General features: G+C 34.6%; 1 protein-coding gene across 1 annotated transcript in view; it reads right to left on the bottom strand.

Moving 5' to 3' along the window:
• Positions 1 to 8,344, bottom strand: part of LOC109730340 (uncharacterized) — a 140,139-nt gene extending 131,795 nt beyond the window's left edge. Inside the window, 2 exon segments of the mRNA XM_075998870.1 lie at positions 192 to 318; positions 8,225 to 8,344. Of these exon segments, the coding sequence (XP_075854985.1) occupies positions 192 to 318; positions 8,225 to 8,344 (247 nt within the window).
• Positions 8,345 to 16,989: the final 8,645 nt, after the last annotated feature.

Here is a 16,989-nt window from a genome sequence, read left to right as displayed (position 1 = left end):
AAAGAGAAACATTCAAGATAACATGAGACATCTAATGATTTTATTTAATACACCAAAAATCTTCAAATTTTCTTTAAAAGAAGGGATATAAAATTCATTCATGTAAAGTAGAAACTTTTAAGAAACTATCTACAAAAATAAAATAATGGCCTTAATGTGGAATAGGAATTCTGTATATAAGTGATCCTCACCAAGGGAGAACAGGTTTCCGTAGTTCTCTAACATCACATCCCTATATAAATTCCGCTGAGCATTATCAAGGCATGCCCACTCTTCTGCAGAGAATTCTACAGCCACATCCCTGAATGTCACCATCTCCTGTAAAAAGACACATATTTCCCAAGTGGTCATATAGAGAGTTCTTAATTTGACTACCAGGAAAATGAGTTGTGAGAGTTGTTTCTGACATCTGAGTGACTGGAATTATCCAATAAGTTATATTTCAGCACAATGATATTATTTAATATAGTCTCTTTTTCACAGGAATGAAGATCCCAAAAGATGTATGAATCTGTGTGCATATGATTCTTCTTTGGATGGCAAAGTATCTAATACAAAATTAAGGGCCTTACAGAAGTAATATAAATTTATTGGTGTTTTATTTACATCATGTCGATAGATTGTGCATATTTCTCACATAGAGAAACATACAGAGTTAGAAAGTATCACCTAACTTTAACAAGTACAATCATGAACTGGAGATTTTGTCAAAATACAGAGTCTGATACAGTAGATCTGAGGTGAGGTCTGAATCTCTGCATGTCACATAATAAAACTATTGATAACAATGCTTCTTGCCTAAGGAGGGTATTTTGTCAACATCCATTAAAAGTGGTAGACTTTGAATTTATCTCAATTCATCCGAACAGAACAGATGATAGCCCTAATTTTTCAAAGCAAGCTATAAGAAGAAAGGGGAGCTTCCAGATTAAATGTTATTGTTCATTCACAACAGTGAGTAAACCTCCATGAGACACTTAATGATAAAGACAAAACACAGAAAACAATTAACTGTATATGGGAAAAATCTGTCAGAGCATCTTAACCAACTGAATGAAATTAACATAAATTTAGAGGGACAAATTGGTATTAGGCACCATTGCACAGAGGAGGATACCAAACCACTGCTGGGATGGTAGTGGCCAACAATATGTAACAATGAAGAATCATAAGTTATATGCCAATTTCAGATACAGATACTTTCCATGATTTGTTATCTTTAATAATGTATGTAAATACTGTAGCATCACACAGAGCGAGTCTTCTATTTTCTCTTTTTTCCATAATTTTCTGGTTATCCTAGACAACCAATGTTATCGTCTTTCTCAATTTTCCTAATAATATTTTACAGAGAAGTGATGAAGCATCCAGATCAAACTTTGAGAGTACATGTTTCCCATACTCACTCAAATCCAAAGACTCTATCCCATCCCCAGTAGGAATCTCAGATATTCATACTATTCTATCTGGACCTGTCACAATGAGAATATTTTCAATATTACATATCATACGCTTCTTATAGAACTTGGCTATTGTATTAAGAAGCTTATGGGAGAGATTGTAGAGCAGGCTCTGTTAGATATGGAGGATGGATTTTCCAGAGCTCCTTGACTATCATAAGAAGAAATAGAAAAAAATATAGTTGCAAAACTTATAAGGAATACACATCAGAAGGAAAGAAGTAAAGGTTTACAAGTTCAAAAAATTGAAGTTCTACATTACATTCTAGGAGAAAGAGTTGACACAACCCCTAATCTGGGAAACACGTACCTGAAAACAAGCCATTTCTTTTTCCTCTTCTCCTACTTTCAAATTTCTTTTCAGGTGAGATTGTGTAGAACAATTACAATTAAATCTTGAGACTTCCCAGAAAGGAGTCAGCACAATTTCTTTCCTTGTTTCTACAACACTCACAAGCAGGAGGAACTTAAAATGCAGAAGGGCTACACTCACTGTTTCTTGCTCACAGTAAAGAGTCAGCTATGATCAGCCCATTCATGGAGACCATAATGTGAGGTTCTCCTGTCTTTTCTTCCTGTTACCTCCCCCTGCTACAGGTGCCAGGAGTTTCTGCAACAGGAATGGAAATATGGACCACACTGATCTGCTTCTACCAAACCCAAGAGAGCAGAACCTGTGACTTTCTTCAGGAACAGAGGCAAAACTCAATTCACATGAATATATGCAGAAGTCCTAATGCTTGACCTTGGTATCAAATTAGAATTATGTGGGGCACAATTAAAACCACATGGATGTTCCCACCCAGCCCAACACGCAGGTGATGGTGTTTCTTCAATCTAGCCAGGTTATCCTAATTGAAAGTCTGGGTTGAGAGGTAATTACTTTAAAATTGTCTCTGAAACATCAATGTGAATGTAAATGATGTGATAATGTGTGCCTCACTCTCAGAATTGTGGTCGGCTAGTGTGGAAGGTATACACTATTTGGGTTCTTTGTCAGGTCCCCTTTTAGTGCTGCTGTTGGTCAACCTGAATCCATTATTAGTAGCACTCAGGTAGAGACAGTAAGCACAGCATACATACTGCCTTTTGCCCAACACTCATCACAACATATACCTAATATCCAAAGTGAAGAGCAGCATAATGCAATGTCTACTGAGCATGTGCTATTTGATTAGAAGTATGGTTTGTTGCACTGTGGAGAAGCCTTTACATTGTGTGATTTAATCCTTATTATTCCACAAAAGGTGACTAGTAAGTGTGCAATAATTTACAGAAAAATTTAGATGTGGTGCCAGCATTTCCATTCTTCACATACAACTATAATACAATACTACACAAGATGTAAAACATTGTCTACACTCACCCCAAAAGGATCCTTTCAAAGTCAACTTACAAGTCCATGTTGATCTCTTACACTGCAGCATATGTCTCCCCTGAGACTTTGGAACATCCTCAGTCCAATGTATGTCTCTGTGTTGTGAATTCCAGGTTCAGGCCAGGTCTAGTTTGATCAAACTTGTGTATTCTTTGCTTTGACAGGGAGGGGAGAAAAACAGGAAGAGAAATTCTTCTTTGGAACCTGCTCTAATGCATCCTGAGGAACCTCAGACTTTGGATTCAGAATTCAGAGCTGCAGGTTTAGGTCTCCTAGAAAGGCATGGATTCAGTAGGACTCACTGCACATTTCCTGGCATTTGGGCAAGAAGAGAAGGCTGAAAGGGAGTTTATGTGTCCAACCCAGAGTGCATTATCTTGTTCCCATTTGAGTCTGAGCCCCATGGTCTCTGAAACCATTTCAGTTCTAAAGATGTGAGATGCATTTAGAGAAAGGATAGAACTACTTATTTTATCCTATGAGAGTGTATTCACAGGAATCAGGTCTAAGTATGCTCTAGAGGGACAGTAGACACCAAAAAGGCCTAGAGAACTTACTGTGTGCAGATGTGGGGACAGTGAAGCTCTGTGCTGCAGAGTTTCAGGTTACAGACTGGAAGCTCAAAAAGGAATCTAGTGTTCAAAGCCCTTCAAATGTAGAAGTGGTGGGCACATTTTATGTTTATGTTGCATTTTTAATTCTGGAAAGTGTTCAGGAAATACTAAAAGTAAAGAGTCTCCAAATAAGAAAACCTCTCCACAAAGTTAAAAGAGAATTAAAAGAAAATCCTTTTATTACTCAATTAAAGCAGAATGTGATGTGTTTAGTGCTAATCCACTGAGAGATTTTAAAGGCACACATAAAGTCGTTACTGTATATAAGTAAACAAATCATAACTTTCACATACAAGTTATCTAGATAATTAATAATTAGCTTTGAAGAAGGAAGAAGTCTAAACAGCCCTATTTGTAATAAAGAGTGCACTGTAGCCAGGCGCAGTGGCTCACGCCTGTAATCCTAGCACTCTGGGAGGCCGAGGCGGGTGGATTGCTCAAGGTCAGGAGTTTGAAACCAGCCTGAGCAAGAGCGAGACCCCCGTCTCTACTAGAAATGGAAAGAAATTAATTGGCCAACTAATATATATACAAAAAATTAGCCTGGTATGGTGGCGCATGCCTGTATTCCCAGCTACTCGGGAGGCTGAGGCAGGAGGATTGCTTGAGCCCAGGAGTTTGAGGTTGCTGTGAGCTATGTTGACGCTACGGCACTCACTCTAGCCTGGGCAACAAAGCAAGACTCTGTCTCAAAAAAAAAGTATTTCTTAAAAAATAACCTTTTAAAAATCTTTCAAAAGGATTTACAAATCTTAGGCAGATAGTTAGGATCTTGGATCTTCTGGGGACAATGGTGCCCTGTTTTGGTGGTGTTTCCAGCAATTGCTACACCTGGGGAGATGGATAAGGCTGCCATTATATTTTGGTGCTGCTCAACCTTTAATTCTACCCTGAGCCACTTCTAAACCTGAGGAAGGAGGGAATCCTTTATCAATCTAATGTTTCCCCAGACAAGGCATAATAAGATTTACAAAGTGACCTAAGGTATCCTAAGTGTAATTAATATGTAATTAGCTTTAATCTGCATTACAGTTTACCCCCTCCATGGGCTTTCTTAAAGGGGCCTCCTATAGTTTGATGAAATTTTCAGGACACCTGTTGATTATTTGATAAGAACCTATACCTCTGAAGATACAAATACTGATGAAATAAAATTAATGAGCATGTTACAATTTTAAAGTAAAAAAATAAAAAACACCCAAGAGCCCATCAATTCATTAGTGGATTATTAATATTTGCTATATGTTTTTAATGACCTATTAGTCAATTTTAAGAAATGACAATGAGCTAGCACCACTTATATTTTCCTGGGTTGAGTGAGCCCATATCTGAAGTGAAGTGACACAAGATTGGAAGAATGGGCTCCACATGTACTCACCTTCAAATTGGTACTGAATGATTAACACTACGGTGCTCAAATGGTGGTGGTGTTCACCAGGGATTCAAGAGTTTGGGGGTAGACCCACAAATGAGGGATGCCTTGACCCTCATGGAGGGGAAGGGTGTACCTCTAACCCTTGCTAGGGAGATACAAAGATATTAAATGTGATAAAAATGTTTGTACTCTCATATTTTTTTGAAAGAAAAAATATAGTATCCCAAGAATGGAAAAACAAGCACCACATATACTCACCAGCAAACTGGTATTAACTGAGCAGTACCTAAGTGGAAACATAGGTGCTATGGTAATAGAGTATTGGGCAGGGGGGAGGGGGAGGGTATATACATACATAATGAGTGAGATGTGCACCATCTGGGGGATGGCCATGCTGGAGACTCAGACTTGTGGGGGGAGGGGAGAAAGGGCATTTATTGAAACCTTAAAATCTTTACCCCCATTATATGCTGAAATTAAAAAAAATCTAATAATAAATAAATAAAAATAGAGAGCAATTACAACAGTATACCAACATTATTACTCTTATGTTCTGTGTTCATTATTAAGTAAAATAAGTGTTACTTGAAAACAAACACTTTGGTACCATGATAGACAATCTGACATCTGACATAGCAACTCAGTGACTAATGAAACAAGTTGCATATGCAGTGTTGACAGGCTGGACAAAGGGATGATTCACATCCCAGGTGGGATAGAATGTGTGTGGGGGGGGAGTTGAGGCAGAGCTATGAGGAGATCAGTTGCTTTTCTCCACCAAGCCAGGTCACCTTAGATAGGGGTTACCACAGAGGATAAAAAAATTGATAGGAAATAGAATAAAAGAATATATAGAGACTAAGGTACAGTTTACAGTTTTATATAAAAAGATCACATATAACAGTGGGCTTATCCAGGAGACTAGACATATCCCCATAAATGTCTAGCAACATGGTTAGATTTACATAGATTTTTATAATCACAGATATTAATTACTAGGTTTCAGGGTAACATATTTAAATATCAGTGAATACAGTTACTATGGCAGACAGTGGGTTGGGGTCAAAATCCTTCTCAAAGGGTTTCAATTCTATCTAGGTGAAAAATAGGTACAAAGTCTTTCAAGGACTAACTTCTAAGTTTTAAGAGGTAGTCATCAATTAACATAGGTATAACAAAAGAGGCATAGTGACCCTATTTTTTTTTGGTTGAGTTGTTGTGGACTTAAAGGTAGATGATCAGGAGAGAGCAGGGAACAGATCATTATAAAACAGATTGTTTAGAACACAGGGGCATGACTCTGGGCAAAGGGCACTCATTGTCAGTGGCTCCCATCCTGTGAGTCATATTTGCCCTGCCTTGTCTTTTAAGGAAAGAGGGAAGCTCACAGATTTTGAGATACAAGGAAGCCTTTCTGGGAAACATCCCTACCAGAGCCATGAAAGCTCACCTTTGATAACAGCTTCTGATAAGTGAACCATTGAGTTCACACATTCCTTCAGGGCAAAACCCTGCTAACATCTGTTTCTGTCTTTATTTAATATAGTAACATAGGGTGATACAATAAAATAATGGCATTATTGGATACATATAATAAATTACTCAAACATATTTTTCCAAGAAATTCCCCCTTTTTATTTTTATTAGAAATAAGTTGATGCAGTTGTATGTCTATCATGGTAATGTGTCAGTCCTCTGCTGTTTTTTTGGAGTTTTTGACAGACTATAAATAAGCACAAGTAAATGATTAAAATAATGTCAGAAGTTATTATGGTGGAATTTTTATAGATTTTAAGATAAGAAAGTGAATCACCTGACTCCAAACAAGATAAGATGTCATTAAAAACGTCAGCTTTAGAGAGCAAATTCAGTTTGTGACTGAAAGTATTAAATATATTTGGTTGTAAATTTCTAAAGTGTTCAGTCAGATTTTTCTTGATGGAGTAGATGTTTTTTAATGTTTTCCCAAGGAAATACAGTTTGATTATGTATGTGTGTGTATATACACACAAACACACACAGAGAGAGAGAGAGAGAGAGAGAGAGAGAGAGAGAGAGAGAGAGAGAGAGAGAGAGAGAAATACAAATTGAGTGATATTTCAATCACAATAGAGCCTAAGTTGCTTTTGCAGACTTATGACCTGGTCTCCCAGTAAGGTGACTGCTAGTTGTAAGTCAGCCACTTAAGCAGCCAATTTGCTGTCAATTTGATTCTGATTGGACTATAATTGATTTGATTTGTAATGCCAATTTTGAACAAATTCAGTAGTTTGAGCTGTTTATTGTAATGCTATACCAGCCATGGCGGCAGATGCAGTGACAACAATAATTCGCAAAATAGCTATTAATAGACCAATAAAAGATTTTGTACATTTAGGAATGTGGTTAAGTAGTTTATCCAAAGCAAACTTTGCTGGGGTTTCCTGCCAAACTCTATTCATTTTAACAGGTAACCACAGCCCTGTTCTGGCTTTAAGAATATAAAGTGTTTCTTTATGAGGATTGAATTTTATGGAATAATCAATACAGTAAAAATAAAAACAGTTGTTACAAGTCACTAGGAAAGAAGGTTCATCATAAATAGTATGTCCAATCATGAATAAGTAGGGCAATTTAACATGATTGAATATAAAAAGTAGAGTTTAGGTAAAAATTCCACTCTCAGCTGCTGTTTATATCTAATATGCTTGTGGAAATCCAGACCTGCAAAGGGTGTAGAGCAGCTGATAATTTCCACAGTTGCTGATGAATAGGGCCATCTAAACTATGAGGAGCTGGAGTGCTCATACCATAATTGAGCCATGTAATATGACTTTAAAAGTTAGTGTGTTTTACAGACATCGAGGTGGCAGGTTTGTTCTAATGAAGTTTTTTAAGTTTGTAAGATGAGGCAGGATGTCTGTGGGGACTGCAGTCTAATACATAACCTCAAGAAAGTGACCCAGTAAGAATGCATCCCATGTGACTTTTACAATTTCTCCATTGTACCCAGGTTTTAGGGTCAGAAATTACTACCTCCTTACAGATGGGTACATCTATAGGTGCAAATTTAGTATGTCCAGAAGCATAAAAAAAGGAGACAGTTAAAAGAAATAACCAGGCTTTAGTTTTATCACTGGTAGAGTTGCAGGTGACTAGCTAGATTTGAGTAGCAGGTTTTAAACAATGAATACCTTTACCAATACATATGGGAGGGCCTTCTGTTTCGACTTCATATTTATTAATTATAGTGTCCTCCTCATTGAGTTTCATTGGACCACAATAATCATAAGGAACTGGAAGCCAATTAGAATAATTACCAAATACTAAGAAAGAAATGACAATTGACAATTTTATTTAAAGGTATAATGGGAATATAATCTGAGTAATGATAAGTCTGGTTATCAGACATTCTTACCACCATGCTCACTATGCAGATCATGGCAAGAAAGAGTTTTACAGATGTTACAGGTACAGACATTGACTTCAGCATTCTGTATTCTTCTTCATAGGTCCTCTTCAGCTGTCCCCGTGTCATGATCGACAAGGCTGACATGACCTCAAGCTCTCTAGTTACATTTTTTTTCACGAAATTAAAAAAATTCTAAACTTCTCATCAGAACTCTTAAAGTACTGTGTGACCTGGCCAGGGGTGAGAACACCAGTGAGAATATTGTAGCCCAAGCACAGGTGGAAAGAAGAATGGCATAGATACAGTTGTAGCAGGGAATGCAGATAAAAATAATGGCAAAAAACTGGAGATAATTATGAAAATGAAAGCAGAATTTCCACTTTTAAATCCCGAGAGTTGGTTGTTCTGCAGGTCCCTTCAGTCCTCATACCAAATCAGTGACTATTTTTTACCCTGGACATATTCAATCTCTTCTCTGGAGCCACAAGCTCACTCCCACAGAAATATTGACTGCTAATTATAAAGCATCTATAACATATCTAACACTGTCCTGTACTTATTTCTTCTATTTAAATATAAAAACAACTCCATAATTTATATATCCTTCTTAGTGTTTACCTGAACAAAGTAGCCTGCTAAAGTGAATAAATCGATTAGTTCGATGACCAAAAGTAAAAGAAACAGTAACCAAAAAGAGCTTTCAGTATGCTTCCCAAATCAGAATAAAAATATAGAATGTAATTAGTAAAATGAAATTACTACACTGTGGAATTACATCTTCAGGTAATTTTATGAGCACCATTAAGTTTTATAACGATCCTTGTTGTAAGTGCAGATCAGGTCATATAAACAATACTTAATGAACTTTGAAATAATAAAATAACATAGTAGACCTAGCATCAGCAATAAGCATGTAAGAACAGAGGATTTACATGGGCAGGTTCCAATTCAGAAAATTCAGGGTTTTAAACAATTAATTCAACATAAAGTGAACAAAATATTTCCTTTCAGAATCTTTGAAGTTTCTAGTTTGCTAGTAAATTCTCAACACTTTTGAAATTACCCATTTTGTCTAATGTTTCTTCTTTTCTGTTCAAAATAAGTATAAATCCACATTAACACAAACATAATTACTTACTTTGTAAATATACTACAACTATAGTTCAACTTAACCATGATATACTAGTATATTTGATTCAATATAAGTAAAAAATATGCTTATTTCTGTTTCACTGGCCAGGCAGGTTGCATGTTGAAAGATAAATGTAGTATAGAATGTAACAACTAGTCATTCTGTGTTCAGAGATGTATGGCTTTTCACTAAGTGCAAGATCTTTATTATAAGCATTACAGTAACTATGTAATTATTAATGTAATAAATAAAAGCTTTGGAAACATTATTCTTCAAAGTAGAGCCACTGATAAAAAGGATCACAAATGATGTCTTTGTACTGTGTAACCCAAAAGTACATTTTTACAACCCATTACCTCCAACTTTGAGTAACATGGGATAGGTTAATGTTGGTGCAAAATAACACTTCATTCAATCTACAACATGTTTGACACATTAAAATATTTTTAATTTAATGAAACAAATTCAGTTTACATGTAGTCTAAAAATATTCCAAATTTCATTCTATTTAATTATCATAAGGTACAATGCTAAAACAAGTTATTTTTAATATTGTAATTTTTTCATTCTGATTATAATGAGAAGAACATTAGTCTGTATACCTACATCATACATCACTTAAAATACTCTTTGTTATAATAAAACTCCATAGTACCTCTCCATTTCATAAGTCTTACATTTCAGTGTTTTTAATTTTCCATGGAAAAGTACATGAATAATGCCTACTAATACAGAAAGACTTCTAATAAATGTGATGTAGCTATGATTAACCACACACATTCACATACACGCTAAGAATGAAAGTATCCCATCTACTGTATTTAAAGTTGAATAATATCAGTATTTGCTTGTCAAAAATAGCAAAAAAATTATACTTTATTATATTTTCACCAAAACCTGACAAGAGAGTATATTTTACATGTAATTATAACTCTCACAAAATCTCTCTCTTTTTTAAAGCTGACATAAAAAAAAATCAACTATTTTAAATGTGTTGTTCTCTATAATCAACAATCCGGTTTAAAGAAATGTGTGAATGTGTTAGTGCATTAGTGTATTTCACTGTGAGTCTTCTGATATATGTTTAGACTTGATTCTTGATTAATTGCATTCTGAAATTTATTAAGGTAGTTTTAAGTATCAATGTTTGTTGATCTCTAAGATATATCTTTTGCATAAATATTTTTTCACATTCATTATATTTGTAAGATTTCCATCACTTAAAATTTTTGTGATGTTGAGAAATGTTGGAGAAAATATTGGAGCATTTCTTTCAGTGTAAGTTCTCCCATGTCCAATTAGATTTTTGTTATAACTAAAGATATTGTCACCCGTCTACATTATTATTTTTTACTTTAAATACTGTTATGCATTTTAAGGCTAATACTTTGGTAAAGCACTTACATACTCATATTTATCTTGCTTTTATCTAGTATGATTTCTTTGATGTGGAATAAGATGTGAACAGTTATTAAAGACTTTGCCACCATTTTCACATTCATAGAAATTTTCTCTGATATGAATTCGTTTATATAGATTAAGGTGTGAGCACTGGGAAAATGCTTTGCCACATTCCTCACATTTGTATGGTTTCTCTCCTGTATGGATTCATTTATGTAGAGTGAAGTCTATTTTTGTTTTGCTACATTCTACACATTTTTAGTGTTTCTTTCCAGTATGAATTCTTTTATGTGTAGTAAGTGTTGAGCAGTGGGTAAAGGCTTTGCCACATTCCTCACATTTGTAGGGTTTCTCTCCAGTATGAATTCTTTTATGTTCAGTAAGGTGTGTGCACCGGGTAAAGGCTTTGCCACATTCTTCACATTTGTAGGGTTTCTCTCCAGTATGAATTCTTTTATGTCTAGTAAGGTATATGCCCTGGGTAAAGGCTTTGCCACATTCTTCACATTTGTAGGGTTTCTCTCCAGTATGAATTCTTTTATGTAGAGTAAGTTTTGTACACCAGGCAAAGGCTTTGCCACATTCTTCACATTTGTAGGGTTTCTCACCAGTATGGATTCTTTTATGTTCAGTAAGGTGTGTGCACCTGGTAAAGGCTTTGCCACATTCTTCACATTTGTAGGGTTTCTCTCCACTATGAATTCTTTTATGTTCAGTAAGGTGTGTGCACCTGGTAAAGGCTTTGCCACATTCTTCACATTTGTAGGGTTTCTCTCCTGTATGAATTATTTTATGTTGAGTAAGGTGTATGCACTGGGTAAAGGCTTTTCCACATTCTTCACATTGGTATGGTTTCTCTCCCATGTGAATTCTTTTATGTAGAGTAAGGTTTGTACACCAGGTAAAGGCTTTGCCACATTCTTCACATTTGTAGGGTTTCTCACCAGTATGGATTCTTTTATGTCGAGTAAGGTGTGTGCAACGGGTAAAGGCTTTGCCACATTCTTCACATTGGTATGGTTTCTCTCCCATGTGAATTCTTTTATGTAGAGTAAGGTTTGTACACCAGGTAAAGGCTTTGCCACATTCTTCACATTTGTAGGGTTTCTCACCAGTATGGATTCTTTTATGTCGAGTAAGGTGTGTGCAACGGGTAAAGGCTTTGCCACATTCTTCACATTTGTAGGGTTTCTGTGTGGTATGAAATTTCCTATGTCCAGGTACATTAGAGCTGTGATTAAAAATTTTGCCACATTCAGTAAGTTTGAAAGTTTTATCTCCAGTATGTCTTGTCTTGTGTCTATTTATGTTTGATGATATGCTAAAGACTTTTATACATTTATAGCATTTAAAGATTTTTCTATGGCAAGTAGACAAACATTGGGTAAGATTATCAGAACATACTTTATGCTTCTTACACTGAACCACACACTCCCAATCTCTATTTAAGTGTATATTTTCAAGGCCACAGCTTCCACATAGTCTCATTATTGATTTCTGAAATGGATCTTTTATGCCCTGCTCTACCAATAGGTCTTTGGTGCAATTTGAAGACAATTCTGAAAGAAATGAAAATAACAAAGTATCTCACTAACTAGACTCAGGTGAATATACTTCACAATTTGAATATATAAAACTATAGAAAGCACATTAGCAATGAAGCACAATAGAATACCATGGTATTACTTCCATCATAGATGTATGAAATTAAAAATATACTGACAACTATAATTCTTTTAGAAATCATAACTGGTAATTATTCATAGAAAACCAAATTAGAATAACACCAAAAACCTCATGGAAGGGGAAGGAAACTTTGTTGCATTTACCCATCATAGCCCTTCCTCCATGCTGATAGTGAGTTATCACTTTAGTAGAAAAATCCCATGTCCTGAATTTCCTATCAAAAGAGAATGAAGCTATAGGCACATGTCCACACATCTGTCTTTTTATAGCCTTTACAAAGGCTGGTTTCTATCTTCCATGACAACTACATAACTCTCTGGGAAAAAATATGCACATATCAAGAATAATATTCTGCATTATCATCATGATGGTGCAAAATATTTAATTATGCTATAAAATTTGAAAGGCAAAATAAAACAATGATCACTTCCATGTGCTAATTTGTATACAATATAAAGAGATATAATTATTGACATCAATATCATAAAGGTGAGGGCAGAGATAAAGATTAAGAATTTTTGTATGCAACCAAAGTTAAGTAGTTATCCATTTAACATAAGTTGCAAGTTCAAAAGATTTTACATAGTTCTCACAGTGAACATCAGAAGAAATGTTTATAGAGATAAAAAAAGAAAGCCAGGCAAAGAAACAAAATATGTCACTAAAAATCAGTGAGGCACAATGCAGAACAGAAAGAAAGGAAAGAGAGAAAAGATAGTGACAAAGTCAAATAAAACAATTAACATTAGAGAAATTGTAAGTCCTTCCCTTGAGAAAATTATGTAAATATTTATGTCCTAGTGTTTAGAGTCAGAAGACACAGTGAAATAAAGGGATTTAAAAAATCCAACTATATTCTATCTAAAGTGACTTGACTTCATACCGGGTGAGAACAACAGACTAAAACTGGCAGAATATATCTGAATGATATATCTAGCAAGATATATCAGGAAAACATTTAGCATCTAAGAGCAGTGGAGTTTAAAATTATATTAGGCAAAGACATTAAATATAAAAAGTGGTCATTCACGGAGGGCTTATGAAAATAATACATATATATGATATCTATCTTTATCTCACATCAAGGTTTTCAAGTATATTTTAAATAGCATTGACAGAATTTAAGCAAGAATTGGACAGGAAAATAATAGGATACTTTGATATTCCATTTTCAATAATAAGAAAACTAGTCAAATTATTAATAAGAAAACAAAAGGTTTGACAACACTATAGAGTAATTAGACCTAACAGGTGTATTGGAAACACTCTACAAAATAATAGTAGAATATACAATCTTCTTGATAGCTCATAAAACGTTCTTCCTAAAAAACTACCTGTTCTGCCACAAGTCTTAACCAATATTAGAAAGTTGTTATTTTACACACTTTAATTTTTAACTAGAATGGAATGAAACTGAAAATAAATAATAGAAGAAACACAGAAAAATTAACAAATATAGGAAAATAAAAAACACACTCTTGAATACGTTCTACTTCAAGGGAAGAAGACCTAATGTTGTGTAGATGTCCAAATTGATCTACAGATTAAATGCAATTCCTTTCAAATTCTCAATTTCAGTTTTTGAATAATAAAAAACAGCAAACTCTTCCTTCCGAAGTTTCATTAAATATAAATGGTTTAGCCTTTCTAATGAAAAATAAGATGTATGTATGAATAAAAACAAACAGAACCCTATAACATGCCACCTACAAAAGCCTTCTTTTAGCTCTAAAAAGTCAAATTGGTTGAAAGTAAAAATTTACATAAATCTACATAAATATCTACATAAATAATAAGAGGGGGATCTACATAAATTATCTACATAAAATCTACATAAATAATAAGAGGAGGATATTGTGGCAATAATTAAAGCAAATACACTTTAAGTCAAAAACCATCAGAAGAGACAAAGACTTTCATAATGAGAAAATGGGTCATTTAGGAGAAATCTATGGCAAAGAATACACATAGACAGATGATGTACATGTAATGTACATACTGTACCATAGATATTTTTAAATATATATTGTATATCAGTGCTTCTAAATATATTAAAAAATATGAACCAAAGTATGGACAGAAGTGTGGCAAGAAACACCTAGCAACACACTAGTTACAGGAGACTGCAAGACCTCACTTTCAATGATGAATAGAAAAATTTGACAGAAGATAAATAAGAAAACAGATAATGGGAAAAACATTATAGACCAGTAAGATGTAAAAGACATTTACAGAGCTCTTCAGTCAAAAGCAGCAGAATACACTAAGGTTTCATCATACATGATAAATGGTGTTAGGACACTTAAGTCTTATCAAGTTGAAGAAACCTAAAAACATACAACTTTTGACAAAAACATACCTTTTAACAAAAATGAAGTGGAACTAGAACTCAAAAGCAATACAGAAACTGGCTAATACAAAAATATGTCAAAATTAAACACTCTTAAATGCATTCATGCTCAATGGTCAGATGTTTTAAAATTGTTAAGATGTCAAAACTATCTACAGTGATATACAAATTTAATTCAATGTCTATAATAGTCCTATCATACTTGTTTTGAAGATATATAAAAATAAATTCTAAAGTGTCTTGGAACAATAAATAGCCAGACTGTTTTAGATATACAAACAGGAGGCATAGCACTTTGTGATTTGAAAACAAATCAGCAGAAATAAAAAAATGTGCTACTGGCACAAAGACAATGAGATGAAACAAAAGAACACAGAACACAGAAATAAACCTTGTGTGCATGACCAAACATAGGTTCCTCAAGATTGCAATGACCATGCAATGAAAAAGAAGAGTCACTTCAATAAATTTGGTAGAAAACTGAATATTTATGAGAGGAAAAAAATGATGTTGGTACCTTCCCTTGCACTATAGAGAATATATCTTAAATAAATTAAATATTAAAACATAAGAAATACATGTATAAAAGTCTTAGAGAAAATATAAGAGAAACATCCTGATATTGGTCCTGGTACTGTTTTAGTAGATGTAACATCAAATAGATAATCAAGAAAAAGTAGAAGAAAAATGGGATTGTATCACACTTCAAATTTTCTGCACAAAGGAAAAACTTAGTGGACTAAAAATGCCTCCTGCAAAATGGGTAAAAATAGATGCAAATCACATATTTGATAGAAGTTAACATTGTGAATAAATGAACAATGATTAAAATTCAAAAACAAAGATGAATAACTTGACTAACAAATGGACAATAGATTGATCTGGCATTTCTGCAAAGAAGATATACTAATGGCCAAACATAATTTGAAAGCATTTTAAAATTGTTAATCTTTAGAGGAATGCAAAACAAAATCACAATAGTATATCACATCACATCCATTACATTGGGAACTTTTAAATAAATAAAAGCATATGCAGATACATACGTATGGTGAGAATGTAGAGAAATTGAAATGCTGCTATGTCATTCTGAACCTTTGATTCTAAAAATCATAAAAATTGAAATAGAACAGATCAAAAATTTAAAATATATAAAGAGAGCAAAGCAGCTATATGGTGGGAGGGGAAGGATACACTTGTTTTATTTTACTTTTTCCCAAAGACCAACAAAAATTTTGCAGCCATCCATGGAAAATCACAATTATCTGAATTTGGGGACTTAAATGGAAGGTCGTTAAACTCTAGTGGAACAATAGATCTGGGAGGGTCATTTAGAATACTCAGGCTCTCATCCAGCTGACAAACTTAAGGACCCATTGTTCTGAATACAGACTGCAACATGGGTCAACCATCTTGGATACACAGAGTCACCGATGGTTCCCTGTGACAAAGTGGGAGTGGTGCTGCTCATCCAGAGACTTTGGGAGAGACACACCTATCTGCAGCCATGGAGGCAGACCTGAATAACTTGGGCTTGCTATTATCTGTAAAGCAGAACTGTGACTCTGCTACAGCTGTCTCAACTAGAGTCCATGTCCAGTTCTTTCAGTGCATAGATCCACACAGTGACCTGCAGGGACACTTCCAAGGTACTCATTGGGAGCCACGCCCACCCATGCTTATGGTATTAGCCCTAAAATATGCAGACTGAAATGAACAACCATGCCCTAGTATATGTCATACACATCCAAACCCTGAAGGCAACCAGTTTACCCAGAAACAAGAGAGGATTGAAAACCACCCAAGCCCTTTGGAACTGGCCCACCAGATGCAGACTCCACTGCAGAGCAAGGGACAGTCTTGTGTCCTAGCTACAGCAACTCTTCATTGAAAACCCAGTGGAGATACCTTTAGTGTAAGTACTCAAAAGAAAAAAATCTTTACCTTCCAAATCCAGTTTATAAAAACTGGGAAAGGTATTTAATCCTTTATATGCACACATACCACCATAAGTATAATGTGCAACCACTGTTAATGCTACTATTTTATCATGTGACTACAACACTTAAGCAGAAATGTTTGGCAAGAACATGAGAAGATCCACTCAAATTGGGAAGGAAAAAGTAAAAATAACACTGTTTACAGTTGACATTATCTTATAGATCAAAAACCATAAAGAAGAAAGGAAGAAAGCTTTAAAAG

This window comes from Microcebus murinus, chromosome 31 (genome assembly GCF_040939455.1).
Source record: "Microcebus murinus isolate Inina chromosome 31, M.murinus_Inina_mat1.0, whole genome shotgun sequence".
Lineage (NCBI taxonomy): Eukaryota > Metazoa > Chordata > Mammalia > Primates > Cheirogaleidae > Microcebus > Microcebus murinus.
The sequence above is the reverse complement of the archived record's forward strand: the minus strand, read 5'-3'. Positions and strand labels throughout refer to the sequence as shown.